Below are 21,887 nucleotides of genomic sequence, written 5' to 3' on the forward strand. Positions count from 1 at the left end.
CACATCCCTCGTACCACAGGCAGAGGAGGAGGAGTTGGAGCAACTTTGAAATCAGGGATTCATATCAGCTTGTACATCTATATATCTACAGGTATATAACAGCTTCACACGCTCGATTTAAACTCTTGACTTAGTATCGCATTTTTACGTTATGCTAAAACATTTCTTCATACCAGAATGTGGACAGGACCCAGATAGTCAATGGGCCAGAGCCCAAAATTTCACTTGTAAGTACTGTAGCACTCAAGGTGATAAAACTTGCTTGTGACAAAATTTCCTTACGATTTTTGAAAATGTTTATGTCTGTAGATTATATTTTGGTACGATAAACCTTCCTGAGTGGCAGGTGTATCATAGTTTGAGTGACATTATGTGATGATTCTGTACTTGGTTAACCTTCTTAACACTATCTTAAGTACACACATAACTTGATAGCCCAACTATAATCAGATCTTGACATATTCCCATTAATAACTATGTTAATTTTGTTTACAATATTGTTATGTTTATAATGTTGTTTATAAAACTAAGCTGGTTCTTTATGTCATTGTGGTGTCCTTATCTGTCCTGTATTTGCAGGATAAAGACCCGTTTGTGACATCAGCCTAGTGGCTGTTATAGTTTCATAGCAGCCTAATGATGCTCTTCTAGTTTAAGGCTCACAATGACCTGCAAAATGATATAGTATGGGGTATATTATACATTTCCTGAATCCTTAAAGTCCTGTGAGTATTCCAGTTTTTGTATTTTGTGTCTGTTGTTCCTAGATGACACAGGGATAAAAGATGGCATATCAAAAAGGCGAAAATGGTGTAAAAATGTGTATTGTTTATAGTTTAAAGAACTGCAGTGACCTCTATGTTGGTCAGAAAGATTCACATCTTAACTTGAAGGAAGGCTTAAAAGGTCCCCTTTAAAATGATACCAAACACAATATTGTGACATGCACCAGCATCTAAAATGTTATTTTCTGAAGGGGCTGGGTAACTTCATGAGCTGATAACTATGATACAGCTGCCACTCAGGAAGGTTATCATACCAGAATATCATCTACAGACATAGATATTTAAAAAAAATATATTTGGTCACCTTGAGTGGTACTGACATCTGGTCTGGCCCAGAATCAGCAGAACCAGAATCTGGATCGACTGCTTCGGTCTGCTCCCTCGACTCTTGGGTCGACTGGTTTGGTCTGTCAGATCCAGCATGGCGGCCTCCGCGGCTTCACGTGAGCTGTTTAAGGACGGAGTCCGGGCGGTTCTGGCCGGCTGGCCGGTTCTACAGGTGAGTGTGGACCCGGAGCAGGTGACCCGTATACACCAGGACACACACGGACACGGGGCGGACCGACAGCCTCGTGGTAACAGCTCTGTTCAGCGCTTGTCCAGGACTTTAACACGCTCCCGGCTCTGTCCAGCGCTTATCACTGACTTTCACTCACTTTCAATCTGATCTATCCAAACATGATTAGAGTTGGTGTAAGACTAGTAACCATGGAAACGGGATAACCGCATCGATTAGCAGCCTCATCGCCAGAAGCATCCAATCAATGACCTGTAGCGCTGTGTTTTTCAGTTGTTCGACCACCTTAGAATAAACCTAGATTAATGTTTCTTTAGGATGATAAAATCATGGAGTAAAATCACCTTAGACCGAGTTGAGATCAAGAACAATATATAGGTAGACTGTGATTAAGTTGTATTTAGGATGATGAAGATGGGAGTCAGACCACCTAAAACCAGGTTAAGACCAGAAACAAAAAAGCTACACCAGTGTTTTTCAACCCCTCTCTCTCTCTTTTTTTTGTGGAGGCATGGCACATTTTTTAATAGAAAAAAATGGCTCATTATCAGCCAATAATATTTTCATGTTGACACATTGTGGCCTGGCATTACTAATCCAGACTGAGAGCGTGTACTTGGTGTGGAATATAGTCCTGTTTAGATGAACAATTCAATTCAATTCAAAATAGTTTATTAATCCCTGAAGGGAAATTGATTACACAGCTAATACTCTGGCAGGAATTAAGGAAAGGAAACTAAAAGTTCGTCGCCACACCGCCTCTCAAGAGTCAGTGAAGGTAAATAGAAGAAACCTTTGCCTTGATTTTTAACAATTTGCTTTCTTTTGACCATCAATCATACCAGGCCGTTCATCCATGTTAGAACTTCATCGAGGTTCAGGTTCAGACTGAATTTTACTTTTGAAATATTAGCTATCACGCTGCACATTTTGACCGTGCCATATCTTGGACACATCACTGTTGTGTTAACAACATCATATCTAACTCTAACCATGCTTCCAGATGAACCTGGAGCTGTGAATCAGAAACTGACTCCAGAATAATCCTCCTTCTTCTCCACATGATCCAGAATCCTGAACCAGTAATCTAAGGTCCCAGGAGACTTGTTCTGTAGAAAGATGGATGATCAGATCATCTACCCTGCATGTTCTGGACAAAGACACACTTTTCTTTGATGTTTACTGCAGATTTTTAAATTTCAAATAAATGCTCTGACCGGTTTGATAGCATTTTTGTACATTTTTGTTCCACCACATTAAAGCTACAACCATTTACACTGCCTCTCTCCATTCTAAAACTGGACTGGAACTGGTGTACACACTTCACAGTTTCTGTGCTGGAAATTGTGGAAGAAGCATATACAGAGCAATACAGTGAAGAAAAATAAATAAAAAGTGCAGGACTTAGAAAAGGTTTCACTTTGCCTCCAGTTAAACCACAGATTGATCTCTTTTGGTGTTTGGTGCAACAGGTAAACCAGAAAGTCCAATGCTAACAAGCTGAAAGTGAGCACCAATGGCCTCACTGTGGTGGAGCATGTCATGATTTAGTTGGTATATCAATTCCCTTCACGTGCATGCTGAAGCAAAGATTTGGGTTAGAGTCCAGTTACGTGATCTGGTAGCTGGACTAGACTCTGTAAATGTGTTGATGGTTGGACTAAGAGCAGGCCGATAGCACTGAGTTTACCTCCAAATATAAACAGCATCATATGGAGGGTGTGGGTTAGGGACGGGGATAATATGAGTAAAGCCCTGGATCAGAGAGATGGAGGAGAGCAGACAGTTCTGAGGAACCTGCTGCGTTGCAGCTGCGTACATAGGGCCTGATTTACTAAAGGTTTGCGTGTGTAAAAACGTGTGCAAACTTGACATCACGCGCAAACCAATGTGCAAGCTGATCTACTAACAGGGTGCAAAGAGGACTGCGCCTCTCAATGAGCAAAATAGCACATGCTATTCATTTAGTACTTTTGCCCTGATGAATAATCAATATGGGGCGTACCCGCCAGAAATCGCTAAATACTGGGAGGGGAAAATGCAAATATCTCCATTTACCACCCGCAATGAGATTTACCAAGCCTGAAAGTTTTTGCGGGGATTGTGATTGCGTCTGTATTTAATACGTTCAAAAGGAAGGTGCTAATCTCCACATGCAAAAGGAGAAATATTTTATTTGAATGTTAAATCGAGTATTATTCAGCAAAAGGTTGCCACAGGAGGCACATTAGTTTTTTTATTTGTAATAATAAATAAATCACGTGTTTTCATGGAGAAAAAAGTGTTTCTTATTGTGCGCCTATACTTGTTCTGCAGTTGTCATACCCCGGTCCGGTGTCGTGCCGTATTCAGCACCCCTGCCGTGAAAAGCACCCCCTCGTCTGACAAAAATGATATTCTCATTCCGTGTCACGTTCTGTTTAGCGTCCAGTTTTGTGTTAATGATTCATGTTTAAATGCGCTCATGGATTCCACAATAGTCATACTTTCCCAAAATCACAGTCATAGATCGACAAAAATCGGGTAAATGGTTATTGATGTCATTAATTAGTAGCCTGCTTACTGTGTTGTCTTCCATAATATTTGTAAATATATATATATAATATAAACTCCTAAGTATGTGTTTGTGTGAGTGTGTAAATATAAATATATTGAAGTGTCAGTGTGTTGTTTTTTTTCTTGGTCTACTTATCATTGAATATACGAGGGGGTGCTTTTCACGGCAGGGGTGCTGAATACGGCACAACAATTTGCCTCTTCCACTAATATCTCTAACTCCAACTCGTCAAATTTCATGTTGCGCTTGCAACTATATCCTGCTTTCCATCCAGACTCTCCATGGCGCAAACCATAAGACGCGCAACACCTCATTTAAATACTGAGGTTTGCACCTGTTATCAATTGCGCACGCAATCTTAGTTGATCACCCGCAAACTACACAACAACAGCGCGCGCAAACTTTTTCAGTGCACGCGCAATTTAGTACTCTTTATTTAGGATCTTAGTAAATCGGGCCCAAAGACATTTGTAGGCTACATACTGATCTCCATCGTTGTTGCCTCGTCTGTTTTGGTCAGTTCTGGTTAAATTTTTTCTGGTTTGATCAGGTCTGATTTGGTGTGTTCAGCTCTGGTTCAGTTTGCTATTCCTTGGTCCTACTTGGCCCAGTCCAGTTGGTCTGTGTTATGTTTCCTGTCTCATGTTCTGTGTCTCTCAGATCGCCGTGGATAATGGGTTTGGAGGTGTGTACGGCCAACAGAAAGCTGATTGGATGGTGGATGTGATCCACCAGTACTTCCATGACAATGGTAGGTAACCATGGCAATGACACTGCTCATCTTATGCCAATACTGTGATCATGTAAATGTCAGACACTGTTTTAACGCCCGTGTGTGATCAGCTGACCTGCAGCAGTATGAAGTGGAGGACTTCATCACTGAACTGATGGATCAGGAGTTTAACACCATGGTTGAAGATGGGAGTTTACCTGAGGTACAAACACACATATAGACATCGTATAGAAGGACATCACACAAACACTGAATTTTTAAATAATTTATATTTATTTGTGCCCACCACTAGTTGCAGAAGGATGTAGATAATCAGTGATGTAACAAAGAAATGCAGGTTTCATCATGTCAATAATAATAAACTTGTTTATGAACTTGATGATGTGGAAACAACGGATATATAATTTGGTGTAAACATCAGCCCAGCGCATCAGAACAAAGTAAAACGATGATCACGTATAATCAGTGAAGTTCACATCTTTGATCAGCTCTACCAGTTGTTGTTACTCTTTAATTTAGCTTTTGCAGTGTTCACCGCTGATTATAACTAAGGAAAAGTCAGAACAATTACAGGTGTTAACATCAGAAGGCTGCTGGTGCTGATGTCCTGGTATCTACTGTTGCTGATGTCCTGGTATCTACTGTTGCATTCGTTTCAGTATCTTCTAGTACTAATGTTCCGGTACCTACTGGTTCTGACGTTCCAATTTTTACATGGAGTAAGGTCCTGGTTCGGCCTACTGGGAAGTAGTTTGTGTGTCTGTGCAGTTGAGTGCGGGTGTGTCTACATGTATCTCACGTCCTTGTGTGTACAATTGTAGTTGCAGTTGTGTATATACAGTATCTCGCTTCTCTGTGTGTGTAGGTGTGTGTGCGGTTGCTGCACTTCTTCTCTCTGTGGAAGCAGGGGGCGCTGCAGCAGCTCCAAGATGCTATCGGCTCTCTGACCAACAGCAGGACGCAAAGAGTAAAAGTTACAGCTCCACCTGCTTCATCTGATGAGGAGAGCGACAGTGAACCTCAGGTGAGTTCTTCCTCACACAGATTCAGCTCCAGGACATGTGACTCTGCCGCGGTCTCGTCTGTGATTTATAAACGCTGTGACATGTTCAATTTATAATCAGATCAGATCAGATCATCAAAAACATTGTGCAGAATTTCATGAACAATGCTTGTTTATTACAGACTATTACAGACTGTTACAGACTGAATGTTTTAATCAGAAATGACTAACTTATTTAAAACAGAGCAGGGTAAACTGTCCTACCTTATATCTATTCCCCTGGTCCAAAAATTACAACTCAGTTTATTTCCTTACAATCAGTTGTTATAACTGAATATAAATGTTTAAGACTTAGTTTGTTAACCATAAAATTATGACAATGATCAAAAGTCCTGTTGATATCAATAAGTAATCATTTTATTTAGGTATCAGTCAGGGTTCCCGTTGTCTCAAATTAATTCAAAATGCTGCAGAAAGACTTATTACTGGTACAAAAACTATGATCATATATCCCCTGTACTTGCTTCACTGGCTTCCTGTTGAATTTAATATTGATTCCAAAATGACTTTCAAAGCATTAGATGATCTTGCTCTGACTGAAGTCCAACCTGGTTCCCTCCAGACCACCGAGCTCCACAGATGGGGTCATTGTAACTCGCCCCAGATCACAAAGGTCACAAAGGGGGATCAGGATCAGATGAACATCATCTGAGATATTTTTATACCTGTCCTTGAAACTAAACTTTTTTGAAGGGTCTTTGGTATTGTCTGATGAATACATTACATGTCTTTGCTGATGATTTTTGCGGCCGTGGCCCCTCTATTTTTGGGCGAGCAATTTCTAACTTGTAGGGACGTCAGACGGTAAAATAGGCGTTCATCTCAATTAAGCGTGGTTGTGCAGTACTATTGTTTCAGTTAGGTGTACATGACTGACAAAGTAACTATCGTCTTCTGTGTAGCCTGCGTAGTTCATCTGTGTATCCACAGTTGATCTGCAGGATGTGACTCTCATTGATGACAGCTGACAGCAATAAATAAGACCACGCCACTAGTTATGTAACTTTAGCTGATGAAGTACATTAAAACTACCCTGTAAAGTTGTCTAACTATGGAGACCAAAACTGATTCTGAACCAGACTGTAAACATGTTTATTTCTGCTGTAAACATTTTAACCTGGAGGTCATGGATCCAGACCCTGGTGGTCGGTAAAGGAAATGTCATTTTTATTTCCTTGTTTCAAGCCAGTCGTAGACACGCTAGCTGCTGCTGTGAACTAATTAGCGTGTGATTGAACCTTTTCTTTTACAACGTTGCAGAACCAAGAGCTAAAGTTCAGTTGAGACAAGCTCAGAGCTGGAGTTATATCTCAGGTTTTCATAAACACCTCTCATGTGTTGGAAAGGTGCAGTATTTAGTTCATGTCTCCTCTCTGTTTGCAGCCAATGGTGTGTGAGGAGTCCAGTCCGTCAAGCAGCAGGCCGCGCCCTCCTCCTCCGCCTGATGATGAAGAGGACGGCTGGACGGTGGTCAGGAAGAAGAAGTGATTAAGCTGAATCATGGATGGACTCTTCTTTCTTCTGAGTGTTTTTTTATTAAATGTTGAGAAAATATGTGCTTGTGATGTCACTGCCAAACCACACCCACCTGATGGACACAGAGCTGTCAGACAGTCGCACCAGCCAATAGAGACGCTATGAAATATTTGGGCCCACCCAGGAAGCTGAACCCAGCAGCTGCAAGACTTCTGGATTTACATTTTAAATACAAAATAATGTATTTTTATTTTTGTTTCACTGCATTTTGGTTTAAAATAGTTTGGTTTTATTGAAATAAAATAAAAAATACCTGACAGTCATACCAGCTTTACCACAATGGACAGTTTTAATCCTGATTTTAAAGTTCCAGAAGCATCCTGGACCTTAACTGGGAGAACCAGGACACCAGTCTACTGTTGGGAACTCCAAAGACCCCCCGGTAAAGCTGCTGGGAAATCCAGGGACCACCGGTAAAGCTGCTGGGATGGTCTGATACCAGGAGCATACTGGTTTTATATGAAACCTTGTTACATGAGACATTTATAGCAAAATGGTGATTAGTGGTAGAACGGAGGGGGAGTATTGCACTGGTCTTCACAACCCAAACATGATTCAGCGGTGGTGTAGATGAGGACTCTGCCGACAAACCAAGGTGCTTTTAACTTTGCAAGTGAGCAGAAGTCGATAAAACAGGCTCGTTCACACACGTATTTCTAACGCGCCTGTTTTATCCTAAAGAATGTCTGACCCAGTTCTGCAGAGGACACCACCTCTACCCCTTCAGTTTCAGTTTACAGTAATTTACTCATCTGTGGTCGACTCGTACAAACGTTTAACATCAAATCAATGCTCCAACAAGATTCCTATGGAAGTTAATATGTCACTAGGATTTGAATTTAAAATGCCACTGAAAATGTAATGAATGTTTGTATTTACTTTTTCAGTGTTCAAATATATTCAGAATACATCTGAAACCAAAAAGATGTCATTGTCATTAATTCTATATGGTTGAAATTTCATTTATTTTCTCTTCAAGCTAAAAATTCAGATTGGCCGCGTTTCCCAGATTCGATTGTTGTAAGGACTTAACAAGGCTCTTAAGAAGGAGCGCTAAGACATGGGTGTTTCCCAGATGCGTTCTTCACTGCCTTCTTAAGATCAAAGAAGCTTCTTAAGAATCTCTTAGTGGGAGCTGTCCACCACCGTGGTGCTGAAACTAAATCAATCGATGCCAGGCAAATCAATCACCCACAACTATGGAAGTCGATTCAGCCAAGATCACTAAGCTAATTACAACTGACTGAAACCGCCTCTTTCTGGTTCCCCCGAGCAGTACAAAAAAGTGTCATGGCCTCAAACTGTAGTCCATTCCAGAGAAAAGGGCTAATGGCACAGCCTCGGACTAACAATGGCAATCAACAGCCCGAAACTATATATATATATATATATATATATATATATATATATATATATATAGTGGCGTCTGGTCAATAGAGGGTTCATTTTGAATGCTTTTACTCGGCAGGGAAATCTATTGGCATACCAGCCCCACCAAGATTTCTTTTCACCAGCCGCCACTGCTAAACACCAAGAATTACCAAAAATGTATAACACAAATAAACCTTGGAACTTCAGTCTACAACGGGTTCATTATTTTTATTTGAAAACTGTGATAATTTAGCACAGGTGGAAATAACACCCATGCTCTCAGAGATTTTGCAGTGAAGTAGAACTAAAACTTAAACACAGCTCTGTTTGAGTCTTTCTTGCATCACTCTGTAAAGACACAGAAGTCCAGCCCAGATGCTGATAAGGATCAAACCAGTCACCACCTGTGTGTTCAGTCACAAGAAAATAAGAATATGATTATTATTTTGCCGTTTGTAATTAACATGTATCTACTCAATTTCTAATCTCCTAGCTGCAAGAAACATTTCTTATAGACAATTGCACAAAAGTACATTACTTTTCTGAAATCAAACCGTACCGCACAAAGAACTGTCCCTGGGCCCTGGTGTAGTAAAACTGGATTCTGCTGGCTTTCCCCCAGTTCCGACTGAGCCACAGAGCTTTCATAGTCGAAATTGAAAATCCCAATGGGTAAAACTCGCAGGCCCCAGTAAATCCTTTTCACTCTTCGGAAGTTGGTATCTTGAACATCACAACAATATGTACCTGAGAATAAAGTGGTAAGTTAGTCTTTTGAAACCGTTTATTTTTAACTTCAAATACATGTGCTGGCATAACATGTCAGCTGACACATAAAATGAAACATTTTGGGGTTGCTCAATCATAAGGAAAAATATCTTAAAAAGAATTCTTGTGAGTTTTAACTACATACACTGTTAGGTGCAAATGTGTGTGTGAGTGTGTGTGTGTGTGAGTGAAAATGCAGCCTTTTCTAGTCTATGCTGGCGTGCTGAATGAAAGCTAAACGAGAGCCGAACTTTGCTGAAAAAATAAGCTCAAGTGCTGAAAATCAAAGAAATTGCTGAAGTAAGGTGACAATTTGAAGAAAATGGCAAAACACACCTCAAACGTTTTAAAACTCTTCAGATAATGGAAGAGGGAGAGAGTTGTAGACAGGAGGAGACACTTAAAAGAAGAATATTTGCTTAAGACAAAATGGTCGTAAGATAGGAAGACAAGCTGATGAGCAAGATGAAATCAAAAACGTTTGACCAGCTGAAGCCAGCACCTATGTGTCCCTTGAATGACCTGTCAGGTTTCCTGTCTTTCATGTCCCTAGCTTCCAATGATCTGTCAGGTTCCACCCATTCCCATATAAAAGAAGTCAAACAACATGTTGCCTCAGACTCGACTGTCCAGCCTGCGTGCTGCACCTCGACACTCCTGATTGCGCATCAGTTAAAATAAACTTTTGTAATCTCGAGCTCACCAATGTTCTGGATCTGTACTTTACTCTGTGCAATTTAATAAATTGCCACAACAAACCTCAAACCTTCAGAATTATGGGCAAACGCTCTACCAACTGAGCCACCTACCTGAAACTTAGTCAAAGCTCTGCCACAATGATCAAATTTAGCAAGTTGCAAAAAGCCATTGATAGCGGAAGTAGTGTTGACCTTCAATAAAGCTGTTGGAATATATGAAAAAGGTGAAAAGCCCTTTCAATTGCTAATGACTTTAAATTAATTAAAAATGAATTGGTTCTGGTTGTGTTCGCAGGGCTTCTGGTTCTGTCTTAGGTTGTTCTGGTTGTGTGTGGGCTGGTGTTGGTTGTGTCTGAGGTGATTGTGATTCAGTCTTTGGTGGTACTGGTTCTGTTTGGGATGGATTTGGTTCTCTTCGGATAGTTCTGGTTTGTTTCTGGTGTGGTTCTGGTTGTAGTCCGGGGGGTTCTGGTTCAGTCTGGGTCTGGTTTTGGTTCAGTTTTGGATGATTCTGGTTCAGTTTGAGGTGGTTCCGGTTGTGTTCAAAATGGTTAAAAAAAAAAAAGATTTTGGTTTTATTAGGTGAAGCACATCAGAAAGAGCTACGTCAGATTGAAAAAAATGAATAGAAAAATCAAGGGTTGGGTTTTCCTGGTCAAAGTTTCAGATGTCAACCCAATTAAAATGTTGATGCAAGACTGTAAAAGAGCTGTGCAGAGGCAAATGCCCCAAAGTTTCAATGACTGAAGCCATGTTAAAAAAGAAATGACGAAAAGATGGTGAGAATAGTCACAGTGAAAAAAAGTTTCTTGTTTATTTATTCATGTTGTCTAAGGTTGTATATGCTTATTGTAAGAGCCATTATTATCTGATTATTTTTATTGGGGTTTTTACACATAAAAGAAAAATGATTAAAAGAAGGAATACTATTCTTCTATAATATAGCCAAGCAGAACTATTTCCTGCCCCAAACCTGCTAATAGGCTTTTAATAATTAAAATCTATTCCACATTAAGTGTAATGACACCATCTCTCAGAACACATGCACATATATATTCACCTGCATCTTCCTCTGAAACAGGATCCAGAATCACTCTGTCCAGATTAGGGGCTTCCCAGCGTTCAAAGAGAGAGTCATCAGAGCTGATTATTCCTCGAGCGTAGCGCCATGACACCCTGAATCATAAAACAAAATATTATGGTGAGCTCTAGCATCAGTTGTGAAGCTGTTGATTCTGTGTCACTTAGCAACAAATCTGAAAAGAAATTAGCTATACCAAGTTTCCATCATTGCTTGGTGGATTTAAGCGGTTGTACTGGCCAACAAGATGATCATCGTATTCTCAAAATACGTTCTCTACTTTCTTGTAAAAACAATATTAATATACAGATCAAGTCCAGGAATCAGCAATAAGTGGCAGACTGATTGGGATGGCAGGCTGTGGCTTCAGCTCACTGTAAGGGGAGCTGTGGAGCAGCAGCTCAGAGAACAGTACCAGAAGAAACTGAAAAAGTTGCATTCAATAATTTAATCAGCTGTCCCTTTATTTATGCAGTGGCAGCTTGGGCTAGAGGGATGGTACAATAGAGCCGTGTTTCCTATACGATGCTGGGCGTCATGGAACTAATATCGTACCATAGATAACTAAACTAAATAATCTGTAAATGCATTAATTTAAACAGATTGAACATTATGATTACCTGTCCTTGACACACCAACAAGTTGGTAGTTTACTGTGGTAGACACATGTTTGTCAATTGTTTTAACCATGTGTTTGAAACCCATGTGGGTATTTCCTCATAAAATATATGAATAAAAGACTGTCCTGTTATTCTTGATTTAGTTGGGTTTAAGTTGTGTTAATTAAAATAGCTGTAACTTCCTCTTTTGCTGTTGTAACAATTATCTGCTGCAGTCACGGCTAACTATATTGTTTTTATTTTTAATCAGCTTTTTCTGTTTGAGCAAAATTCCTCCTGCTGTTTGGTGCAAACTATCATCAATGCTCAATAAAAAGCCATCCCTTTATTTCTGAAAGAAAAGTGGAATTTTCTTTGTGCACAAGACAACAAAGCAAGATTTGTTTTTGTAATTCACATATTGTTGTCTTTTGCATTTTTCTCAACAGGCCAATTTCTCAATTATTTATTCAAACATGTATTTATGTCAGTAGGTATTTCACTCTAGGAAGAGGGTCAAACACATTTGCATGTCTTTTTTTCATTTTTCATTGAAATGAGCAGGAAAATTTGAATAATGAGCAGGAATTATTCATATAGTCTCCATATCCTTTTCTTTCCCTTCCTCACCTCCAGGAGTATCTCCCCATCACCTCCATGACTTCTCCTAGACAGTTAATTTCCACTTTTTCCCCTGATGTCACTGTCATTGTCCTGAGTCCGCACTGCCATGACTCCAGACACTTCACTCTACGGACTCGACACTTCTCTGACACCTTGGATTGAGTTATTTCCTAGTAAAGATGATATTTTCATTTACTACAGAACTTCTCTTTTTAACATCAATGAATCATTTTATGTTTTTGAAAGGAAAATTCCAAGATTTTTCCACCGGCTTTCATCATGGTGTTTTAGCTCTTTTTGTAAAATATGAACAGGTAATTTTCTGATGTTGTGTTTCACACAAACTCTGGCAACCACTACCCAACTGCCATGGAATCTGGGAAAGAAAACATTTTAACTAGCAGGTATAGTATTATGAGAATGGGTAGTTCAATAATATGAAATCTGGAGATATATTGATTGGACAAACATGTCTTCCACACCACAATTCCTACACAAAGTATACTGGATGGAGACATTTTGTTAGCTGCAAAGTAAAATGTTGTCAAGATTGTCTGTTTTTCTTTGACTGATTTCTCATACGCAAAACATGCAAACCTTACGCAGAAAAATCACTGCCAGGATTCAAAAGAGGCTTTGTTATTAGATTAGATTTCCTTTATTAGTCTCGCAATTAGGACATTTCCGATGTGTGGCAAAACAATGCCAACCACCAGCTTTCATCATGGTGTTCTTTAACTATATTCTTAGACAGGGATTCAAAAAAAAAAGTTCCTTAGCCCATGCAGTGTGCACCCACGTCTTTGAAGACAGTAGGTACTAGAGATTATGAGATATTCATAGGCTTTTCAAATGTATGTCAAGTAACTATTTACTGAAATCAATTTGCTATAGCCTTTGATGGACTGGCAATTTGGCCAGGGGGTACACGGCATTTTGCCTGAAAATAGATAATAGATAGATAAATGGATGATTTCCACTATGTAGACAGGGTTTTTTGAAGACTGGTGAACCTCTGTTAATCTTTACTTATGAGAAAACCCAATTGTGTCACAAAACTGTTACATTTGTTGTCATATATGTTTCTAGACTTGTTGCTGCCTTATGCAGAATGAACTAATATTTTTCATGAGCGTGACATGCCTCACTTTCAACATTTGAGATGTATTCTGCATTCTATTGTGAATAAATATGGTCTGTACAATTTGTACATTTGTAAATCACTTTTGTTCTTTTCTTTTTTTCTAGTTTACACAGTATCTTATGTTTGAGAATTACTAGTTTATCAGGTTTAGTATTAACGTATGAAATTATTGTGTAAATGAGACAGTGATGGGATCACTTTCTTTAAGGTAAAACTATATAGAGTACATGCAGATAATAATGACCAGCCAGAGACCGGCAAGTCAAATTAGCCAGCTGACCTGTGTCATCAAATTAAAACTGTTTCATGATTGCTGATCAAATCATTATTTCTGTTTTTTTTAATGAGAATTGTGTCAAAACATGATATAGCCTATAATCAATTTACTCCTTATTACAACGTAAATATCTTGAAATGTCAATTTCATGTCTAGGTGGTACCTTTGTTGCATATTTCCCCTTTACCTTTTCTTCCATTGATGTTTTGCCATCTTTAAGCAAACAGAGAGTTTGATTTTTAATCCCCACCCCACAGGTTGTGCTGCAGGGGGAGCTCACAGTTATGACTTCCAACATCACCTCCTCCTCTGGGTCAGTTGAGATGACAGAATAGAGGAGGAGGAGGAAGTAAAACCTTGCAGAGCCATGTTGCATCCTGAAGTTCAATGATTTATCTGAAAGAAAGGGGAACCTTTTTACATCATCAAACATAAATAATTTAATAATTCACAAAACCTTTATAAAGACTTAACATGTTTGAGGTTTTACTTGTTTTAGATGGTGAAAACTTGTTCTCTGTGGCCTGTATTGTGAGTAGATGTAAAATTCCCTCCTGGTTTGCCAAACTAAGACCTTAGTGCTACAGCGAAGACACAAATGTATAATCCCAGACATCCTGTGAAAGAGCACGCCTGCTACCCCATATGTTTAACTTTTGGCTGGAGATTTCCATCCACGCTGTCCAAGGAGAGGGTATTACCTGCTGATCAACATATAACATCATCAGCATAGTTGTTTCCAGGCAGTAAACACAACCTCCCAATGTAATGATGATGATCTCTGGAGATTTCATCTAAGCCTCTCTCTGCAAGACTGTACTTATTTTATTTTACTTCAATTAAATTTTCCTATGTAAATGTTTTTTCCAACAGCCCAAATTTCCCTTTCGGGATTAATAAAGGCAAACACTTTGAATTGGATTTGAAATAAAAAATGAAGATGTGATCAAAGCTTAGACTTTCAGCTTAATTTAACAGCATTCACCATTTATAAATTACTGCCAATTACAGCCAAGTACCTCTATTTACATGGTCTCAAACATATAGTATTTGGACAAATCATTTTACAAAATGAGTGTATAGAGCAGGATGCATGTCTCTTTGTGATAAAAGAGTAACTTTGACTTCTGTTAAAACGTGTTATATATCTCGAACACGGTGTTAAACTCTACACCTCAGCAAATCAGTTCAACTGGCCCTTTAGTATTTGTGCATGTATTTTTCAAAGTCTTGCACAGCTTGATTATAAAAATAATGTTTGGCCAAAATCACAAGAAATCAGAAGTCTATACAGCTATATTTCAATTAATCTTATCACAATATTTTCATGTAGAAGTGCTGTAAACAAGGATTAAAACTGAAGTAACCAAGTTAAGCAAACAGTGCTACATGTGTAAGAAAACTTAAAGTAGACAAGGTATATAGACACACTGGAAGTACAGTCTAATGCTTTACATTTTTATATTTACATGCCCAGTAAGGAGAAAAGAGAAAATATCCTATCATCTCTCTTTGTAAAACTGCTTCTGCATTTAGCATCAGAACACAGTGTAACTATAATTATGCATCTAATGTATACACCAAAACAAAAGTATTACAAAAAAGAGCAGGAGTAACATGCCGCTATCCCAAGACTTCCATACAATGTGACATCACCATATAACTACTGTCTTGCACCAGCCTGTTTAAAGTTTTGATTTAAGTTCCCACAACAGTTAAAGCAAACTTACCCTTTTTGTAATGGAGAAATCAGATATCAAGTGGAGGTAAAAGATATGAGTTCAAACTATTATTTTTTTCAAATTGCAAATGTTGTTGTGACAACGTAAATTCCAGAATACACACATGTTTGGAGGTAGAACATTTGCTCTTATGAGCATATAGAGTAAGCTATAGTTGATCCAGGTTGTGCACAGATTGTAAAATAAGCAAGACCAATCTTTAACAACTGTCATGTCAACCAGTAATTGATGCTTGGCTGCTGTGGTATAACAGAACTAGCTAACTAACTAACTAAATAAATAAATACATAAGCAGCAGCATCACAGCATCAGAGAGGAAGAGACTGGACAAAGTGTGAGGAAAGCCGGCTCTGTCCTGGGCTGCAGTCTCCATCCTGTGGAGGTGGTGCGGGAGAGGAGGATGGTGGCTAAGCTGTCATCCATCATGGACAATGTCTCCCACCCCCTTCATGAGACTGTCAGAGGCAGGGGCCTCATTTATAAAAGAGTGTGTAGGATTCATACTAAAAGGCCCCTTTAAAACTAAATCAGGACTAGCCTACTGTGATCACCTGCCCCCCAAACTGTTGGGTGAGCATGTACTGTAGGTGAGTGAGCAAGTGTGTGTGTCTGTGTAACGGTGTGTGTAAGTGGAAAACACTGAACACTGTTTTTCTTTGATTGGAAATGTTTTCTTTGATAGAAGTGAAGTTTTTTTTGTTTGAAGCAACTTTTTTGATTGAAGTGGTCGTTTTTTGTTCAAACATGTCTGTCTATGGTCTGACCAATAGGGAAGCATCTGCCCACTGCGGGATGTTTGTGTCAAAATTATTCAATAAAAAAAAAATACTTTTTTTTTATTGAAGTGATTTTTTTATTGAAAACATTTTTTCTTCTTTTTGAAGCAACTTCTTTTTTGATTAAATTATAAAGACACAAATGTCCTACCCATAATATGGCCCAAACACAAAAAACACTACTTCAAGCAAAAAGGTTGCTTCAAACAAAAAACTTCACTTCTATCAAAGAAAACATTTCCAATTCCAATGAACAGTGTTCAAATGCATTTTTTTGAGTCTCAAATAATTTTTTGCATTCAAACACTTTTTTTCTTTGATTGAAATCTTTTTTTTTTATTGAAGTGATTTTTTTTAAATTGAAAATATATTTTTTGATTGAAGCAATCTTTTTTTTGATTGAATAATTAAGACACAAATCTACCTCCATAGAAAACAAGGCTTTAACTGAACTGCAACTATAGTGGAGGAGGGAGGGCACAACCCCGCCACCCGAGAGACCAGAAGCTGACAAGGAAGAAACCCCCTGCCAGCAGGCAACAGAGGGTCTCATTTTGACACTTTATATTTATGTTTGTTTCCATGCTTCTTAAACGTGACCGGCACAATGCATGTGTCATTAAACTAACCAATGGAGCTGCCCAGGATATATACGTCAGCGTTCACGTTCCTCCTACGCGTTCAGTGTTGCGTTCTAACTATAGGAAAAAGGGTAATTACATTGTTAATATTGTTTTTCTTTAACGATCTCACAATTCATCAGAGCTCAATTGTAATATGCAAACTATATGCATTTCATATACATTTTTTAAATCAGCAATTTTCTGTTTTCACCTTTTTATGTAAAAGCTTCAGCAAAATGCACATGGAACAGTTAATTTATTTGCAAATAAAAAAATAGTTAGAAACAAAATATGTGTTTTGAAATAGAAATGGCCGATTTACATAAATTTACTGAAGTCACCATCCTTATTTTGCCTAAGTATGTCAAAAAACGCTCTTATGCACGGAACACCAGTGGTACGTCTAATTGGAAGTGAACGCAGCAACAGATCGAGCTGAGCCGGTGGGGCATGCGCAGTAGCACACATGGTTATGAAACGAACTAGTACAGCAGCGCGCAACAGGTACAAGAGGTACTCACAGAATCACTTCCCTGGGCATCACAACCACGGGAACCAGGGAAGAAATGCTCCTTTCTTTAGGCTTGACATAGCTATCGCCACCGGGGAACCAGCTCAAGGTAAGACGAGTGTTTCTAAAGGAGTTGAGCGTGTTTTATTAAGGGGAAACCAGCTTTCCTTGTATAAACAGCGGCACAGTTATATAAGCGCCGCTCCAGTGACCCCGTTTTGATCTACAGTACATTGGTGCTTTAAACTTCCAGTTACTTCAACATTAAGGTTGGCGAAAATTCTCAAAACCCTATTTGACAAGTGGGGCACTTATTACAATTGTAATTTGTTATCAATGTTGAGGTTGAGATGAGGTAGGTACCGTCATATTATTATGCCCTATATTCAGGAGACATGGTGACCCAATTTCCATTTTACAAGTAAACAAGCCACAAGTCCTACAAGTCAGACGAACTATTGCTGTCAGCCGAAACTTAGTAATAGGCATTTTAAAAAAACATTAAATGTCTTCTTTCTTCCTTTTTTTAAATCAGACAAGCTACTCTTTGACCTGTTGAAGATTTCATTCAATATTTCGGAGGGTCGGAATTGGAAAGTATTCCATAATTGTCTTATACAGTAATATCTTTTATTAACTGATGTACACAGATTCAAACTTAAAACAATAAAAACAAAAAACAACAAAAATCCAGTCATAGAGTTGTTGGTTTGATACTCACACACTTTTAGTGTTTACATTTCTGTATGTTGAAAAACAAAGTGGCAAAACCCTTAGGAGCCGTCTAGGTTTCAGGTGCAGCTTTTGGCCTGTTAAAATGTTCTTAAGATTTTCATCTTTCAAGAATAATAATAATGCTTCATCTGTGCTGAAATAATAATAATAATAATAATAATAATAATAATAATAATAATAATAAATAAAATCCTGAATAATGCATGTTTACCATTGGAGAAGTGTACATAAAATAAAACTGTCACCACAATGGCAATGCCACGAATGTGAGCATTAGATTATTGAGATTATTTAGTTCTGTACCATTGTTTATCTTTGTTCTTCAACATTTTGTATCTAAAATTGTCTCTGTCTTGTGTTATTGCAGTGAAACGAAACCCTTCTATATATATATCTGTATAGTGGCTCAGAATCTGCTTAACTCACAGATACTATTAAAATACAGCTTGAGATTGCTGTTTTTCACCCTGTCTGGTGAAAAAAATTGGCCCGCTCATTGTTCAGGTTAAGAAGACCTTAGCTCAGTATGGGGCCCTCCGGGGTTAGTAGAAGATGGCAATGCCCAGGACTGTCACTTAGGTAGGAGCACCGGGTGATAAAATGGGGAAAAAATCAGATAAAAATAAAAAAAGTGCTGTTTCTATGTAGTTCTTGCTAGAAACAACTTTAATGTATGTAGTTTCACTTTCAATAAGAGAATAAAACATGAGCATTAAAACATGAAGGGATTGCATTCATTCTATACAGATTCTATACAGAACCTGTTTCAGTTTTTAAACACTAATATTGTGGTCTATGTGGACAAATAAATCATAAAGCCTTTACAAAGGATGACATAATTGCACACATTTGCTTCCTGATTTCCTAGTTGTGGTCAATATGTAATATTCCCTGATCCACCAAGTCTATAGACAATTACTGGGAAATGGACAAAAGACAACCCTTAACAATTATGTAAACAACAACATGGAGAAAGAACAGCAATTTGTCCTGACTTTCCAACAGAGTTAAAATTTTGAGGAGGACACAAATCAGTTTAGTTTTAAAAGACAGCTTTAAGATGAAAGCACACTAGTGTTAGCATAGCCAAAGAGAGCGTAGTAGGGCTGAAACGATTCCTGAAGTAACTCAATTACAGAAAATCATTGAGGAATTTGCTCTGGCTTGAAGCCTCATTAAATTAAAAAAAATTATTTTGAGTTCACGTTTTGCACAGATTATTTTTAGAGTGACACACGTATGTGGCCCTGTCCCAATACCCAAGCTGCACCCTACACTACACTACGAAGTGTGCACTTGCTTCAATTGCACTTAAGTGTTCGAGTGCGCAGGTTGTAAGCGTGCAAAACATTCAGAATTGGGACAATGTGGTTTACTGTACATCATCAACTTGAGTTAAAGCATTCCTGTGTCCAGTGAAGAGATGGTAATTTTCAGACCTAATGTAATGAAATTAAGTTTAATCTGACACTGTTAAAATATATGTATATTGGTTATTGGTAATTTATATGATCCAGCTGTATAATTTTAATTCTAAATGTAAATGTAGAGTGGGTAACTGGTATCTGGTAAGTTTTTTTTGTTTTTATACTTTAGTTTTTATACATTCTAAATTGATTGTACAAGTGAAAAGATTAAATGGGATGTCATATGAATGATTTTAAAAAAGGTTATGAAATTGTTAGCATAGAATGTCCATAAATACCGCTGCACAAATTACGGTAATTTTTCATCAGATATTTATGCTTCTTCCCAAGTAACATAGCAAACCTTGATGGTATTTACAGCGTAAGAAAAGTTAAAATATTTCAACACTTCCACATAAATGCAAATTCTTTTGCCACAGGATCCCCAGATTCAGCCATTTTTTTGGCTTATACCGCAAATAATTACGGGCAATATGCTTCGCCGAAGTCTGCATGGATGCAGGCTACGGCCAAGTGTGGATCAGGGGCGTATAGGGGGCGTGGCTGAAGACCGCTCTGGAGAAATGGGACAACCTACGCACTCTGACCCATCATCGGGAATCCACAAATGAGGGGCGCGAGGGTGGAAGTGCGAGTATTGGGACAGGGCCTATGAAGCAGAAGAAGACGGCAGGCTTTTTTTAAACACTTATGTTCCTGAGAGCTTAGACATGAAAAATAAAAACATCTTGGTTAAAGCAAAGATGTTTTTCTGCAACTATTTCATGTGATGGCTGGGCCTGCTTGTTCCAACAGAGCAGCTCCATTTATGTTAGACACGGCCACGCGAACATCACTCTCAACTCTGAGGAGTCGTGATCTTATTTGTTTTTCATATGTGTCAGCGCAGAAAATTTCTTTTCGCACAGATATGTGGATGCAAATGGAAACAAGACATCAGTTGCAGCTTTTGACAGTGCTGCGTACTCTGCGTACTCCCCCCCCACTTCACCACGGAGTGCTTCACTGACAAGAATCTGACCCGCACAGATCAGAATCACATGCAAAATCTGGGTTGATACAATGAATTTTGGACAAACAATGAAGCAGAAAACAACTCTCTGTTTGAGATTGTCATTTAATGTGAACGTAACAACGCTTACTTTTATAATGTTTTATAAATGTTTAAGTTTATGTTCTTTGATTTCAGACTATCTATGAACGCGTCTGCGTTCTGCAGCCACTGCTCCTGCTGACAGCAGACCAGGTAGAAAAAAACATTTCTTTGCTCTGATGTGTGAATGACTAGGGCAGACATGAGAATAGTGGACAGGTTTGTTATTGTTGTTTTAGTATAGCCTAGTTATGGCAGGCAGTAACTGGTTTTGAGTAATAAAATGCCTGTTTGAGACCAACCGCTTGCCGTCCTTCTAACCAGTCCAGTCGGAAGCTACTGTACATTCATTTTGTGCATTTATATTTTTCCAAAGTGATTTGACGACCCCCAGAAATCATCTTGCGACCCCAATTGAGGTTGGGACCCCAAGGTCTAGAATGGCTGGTGTAGACAAACAAAAACAGATAAAATACTAGAGGGGTCTTGTAAATCTTTCTATCATAGCTGGACTTCTATCTTTCTGCCAAAACTAAAATTGAATGGTGTGAAAGAAAACTTGTAGCAGCTTGGTTGAACTGTATTAATTATGAAGCAGCCACTGAGAAACTCCTGCCACAATGTGTTTGTGCCTAATACTAAGGTCTTGTCAGTTTTTCTTTGTTTTGATGATTCTATGGGTTTAAGCCATATAAAATACAGCTAAAAGAGTGGAGGGACTTTAAACGCAGTAACAATAGATAAAATGGTAGATATGCGGTGAGTAAGTTATCCATAGATAGATTAACAGACATATACAAGTTTGTTGGTACCCCTCCATTAAAGAAAGAAAAATCATAATGGTCACTGCAATATCTTGAAACTGATAATAGTGATAATATATAATAATTTACTAAAAAGTGTCCAATGAAAATCAAACATTGCTTTGGAATTGTTATATAATTAGTTGAAACCCTCAACTTAATATTTTTGTTGCACAAACTTTTAAGCAATTAATTATTATTTTTTTATACATAAATTACATTCTTCAGCTTTTGCCACAAATGTTCAAAATTATTTATATTAAAGCTCATAGAAAGTCACTCCAGAAAAGTCTAACACAGGAATGGGTTACCCTGGTTCCCAAGGGCCGCTGTGACCCTTAACTTCTGAATGAAGTTTGGAACAGTTGTCACAGGAACCTTAATCTGCTTCGAGATGGTATTACCTTTAGCATGATTGTCTATA

At 38.4% G+C, this 21,887-nt stretch overlaps 3 protein-coding genes across 5 annotated transcripts in view; 2 read left to right on the forward strand and 1 right to left on the reverse strand.

The window, feature by feature from the left end:
- The first annotated feature begins 1,199 nt into the window (after positions 1-1,199).
- On the forward strand, positions 1,200-8,574 carry tsr2 (TSR2 ribosome maturation factor). Its single transcript, XM_061734800.1, has 5 exons — positions 1,200-1,284; positions 4,520-4,610; positions 4,703-4,794; positions 5,458-5,616; positions 7,039-8,574. The coding sequence occupies exons 1-5, from the start codon at positions 1,207-1,209 to the stop codon at positions 7,141-7,143; spliced, it is 525 nt and encodes a 174-aa protein (XP_061590784.1). The 5' UTR covers positions 1,200-1,206; the 3' UTR covers positions 7,144-8,574.
- Positions 7,223-14,129, reverse strand: tmem81 (transmembrane protein 81). The gene is made up of 5 exons (XM_061734843.1): positions 13,941-14,129; positions 12,339-12,502; positions 11,089-11,204; positions 9,122-9,309; positions 7,223-7,243 (listed from the first exon to the last, which is right to left on the reverse strand). Exons 1-5 carry the CDS (start codon positions 14,127-14,129, stop codon positions 7,223-7,225), a joined length of 678 nt encoding a protein of 225 aa, XP_061590827.1.
- Positions 14,130-17,373: 3,244 nt separating this feature from the next.
- LOC133456974 (cryptochrome-1-like) overlaps positions 17,374-21,887 on the forward strand; it is a 32,404-nt gene continuing 27,890 nt past the window's right edge. For 2 of the 3 annotated variants that reach the window (XM_061735729.1, XM_061735731.1), the window contains exons 1-2: positions 17,374-17,514; positions 20,757-20,813. The gene's annotated coding sequence lies outside the window, so the exon portion shown is untranslated. The remainder of the gene's footprint in view (positions 17,515-20,756; positions 20,814-21,887) is intronic. The other variant, XM_061735730.1, reaches the window with a different exon arrangement.

This window comes from Cololabis saira, chromosome 12 (assembly GCF_033807715.1).
Source record: "Cololabis saira isolate AMF1-May2022 chromosome 12, fColSai1.1, whole genome shotgun sequence".
In the NCBI taxonomy this organism is placed as follows: Eukaryota; Metazoa; Chordata; class Actinopteri; order Beloniformes; family Belonidae; genus Cololabis; species Cololabis saira.

Excerpts from the sequence above, each read along its gene's own strand:
- tmem81 (XM_061734843.1), bottom strand. The coding sequence starts at position 14,129 with ATGCAACATGGCTCTGCAAGGTTTTACTTCCTCCTCCTCCTCTATTCT. Across the intron at positions 11,205-12,338 it reads ATGGGGAGATACTCCTGGAG|GGTGTCATGGCGCTACGCTC; the intron begins GTGAGGAAGGGA and ends TTTATGATTCAG. Across the intron at positions 7,244-9,121 it reads CAGGGACAGTTCTTTGTGCG|GTGGGTGTGGTTTGGCAGTG; the intron begins GTACGGTTTGAT and ends TGTGTCCATCAG.
- tsr2 (XM_061734800.1), top strand. The coding sequence starts at position 1,207 with ATGGCGGCCTCCGCGGCTTCACGTGAGCTGTTTAAGGACGGAGTCCGG. Across the intron at positions 4,795-5,457 it reads AAGATGGGAGTTTACCTGAG|GTGTGTGTGCGGTTGCTGCA; the intron begins GTACAAACACAC and ends CTGTGTGTGTAG. Across the intron at positions 5,617-7,038 it reads AGAGCGACAGTGAACCTCAG|CCAATGGTGTGTGAGGAGTC; the intron begins GTGAGTTCTTCC and ends CTCTGTTTGCAG.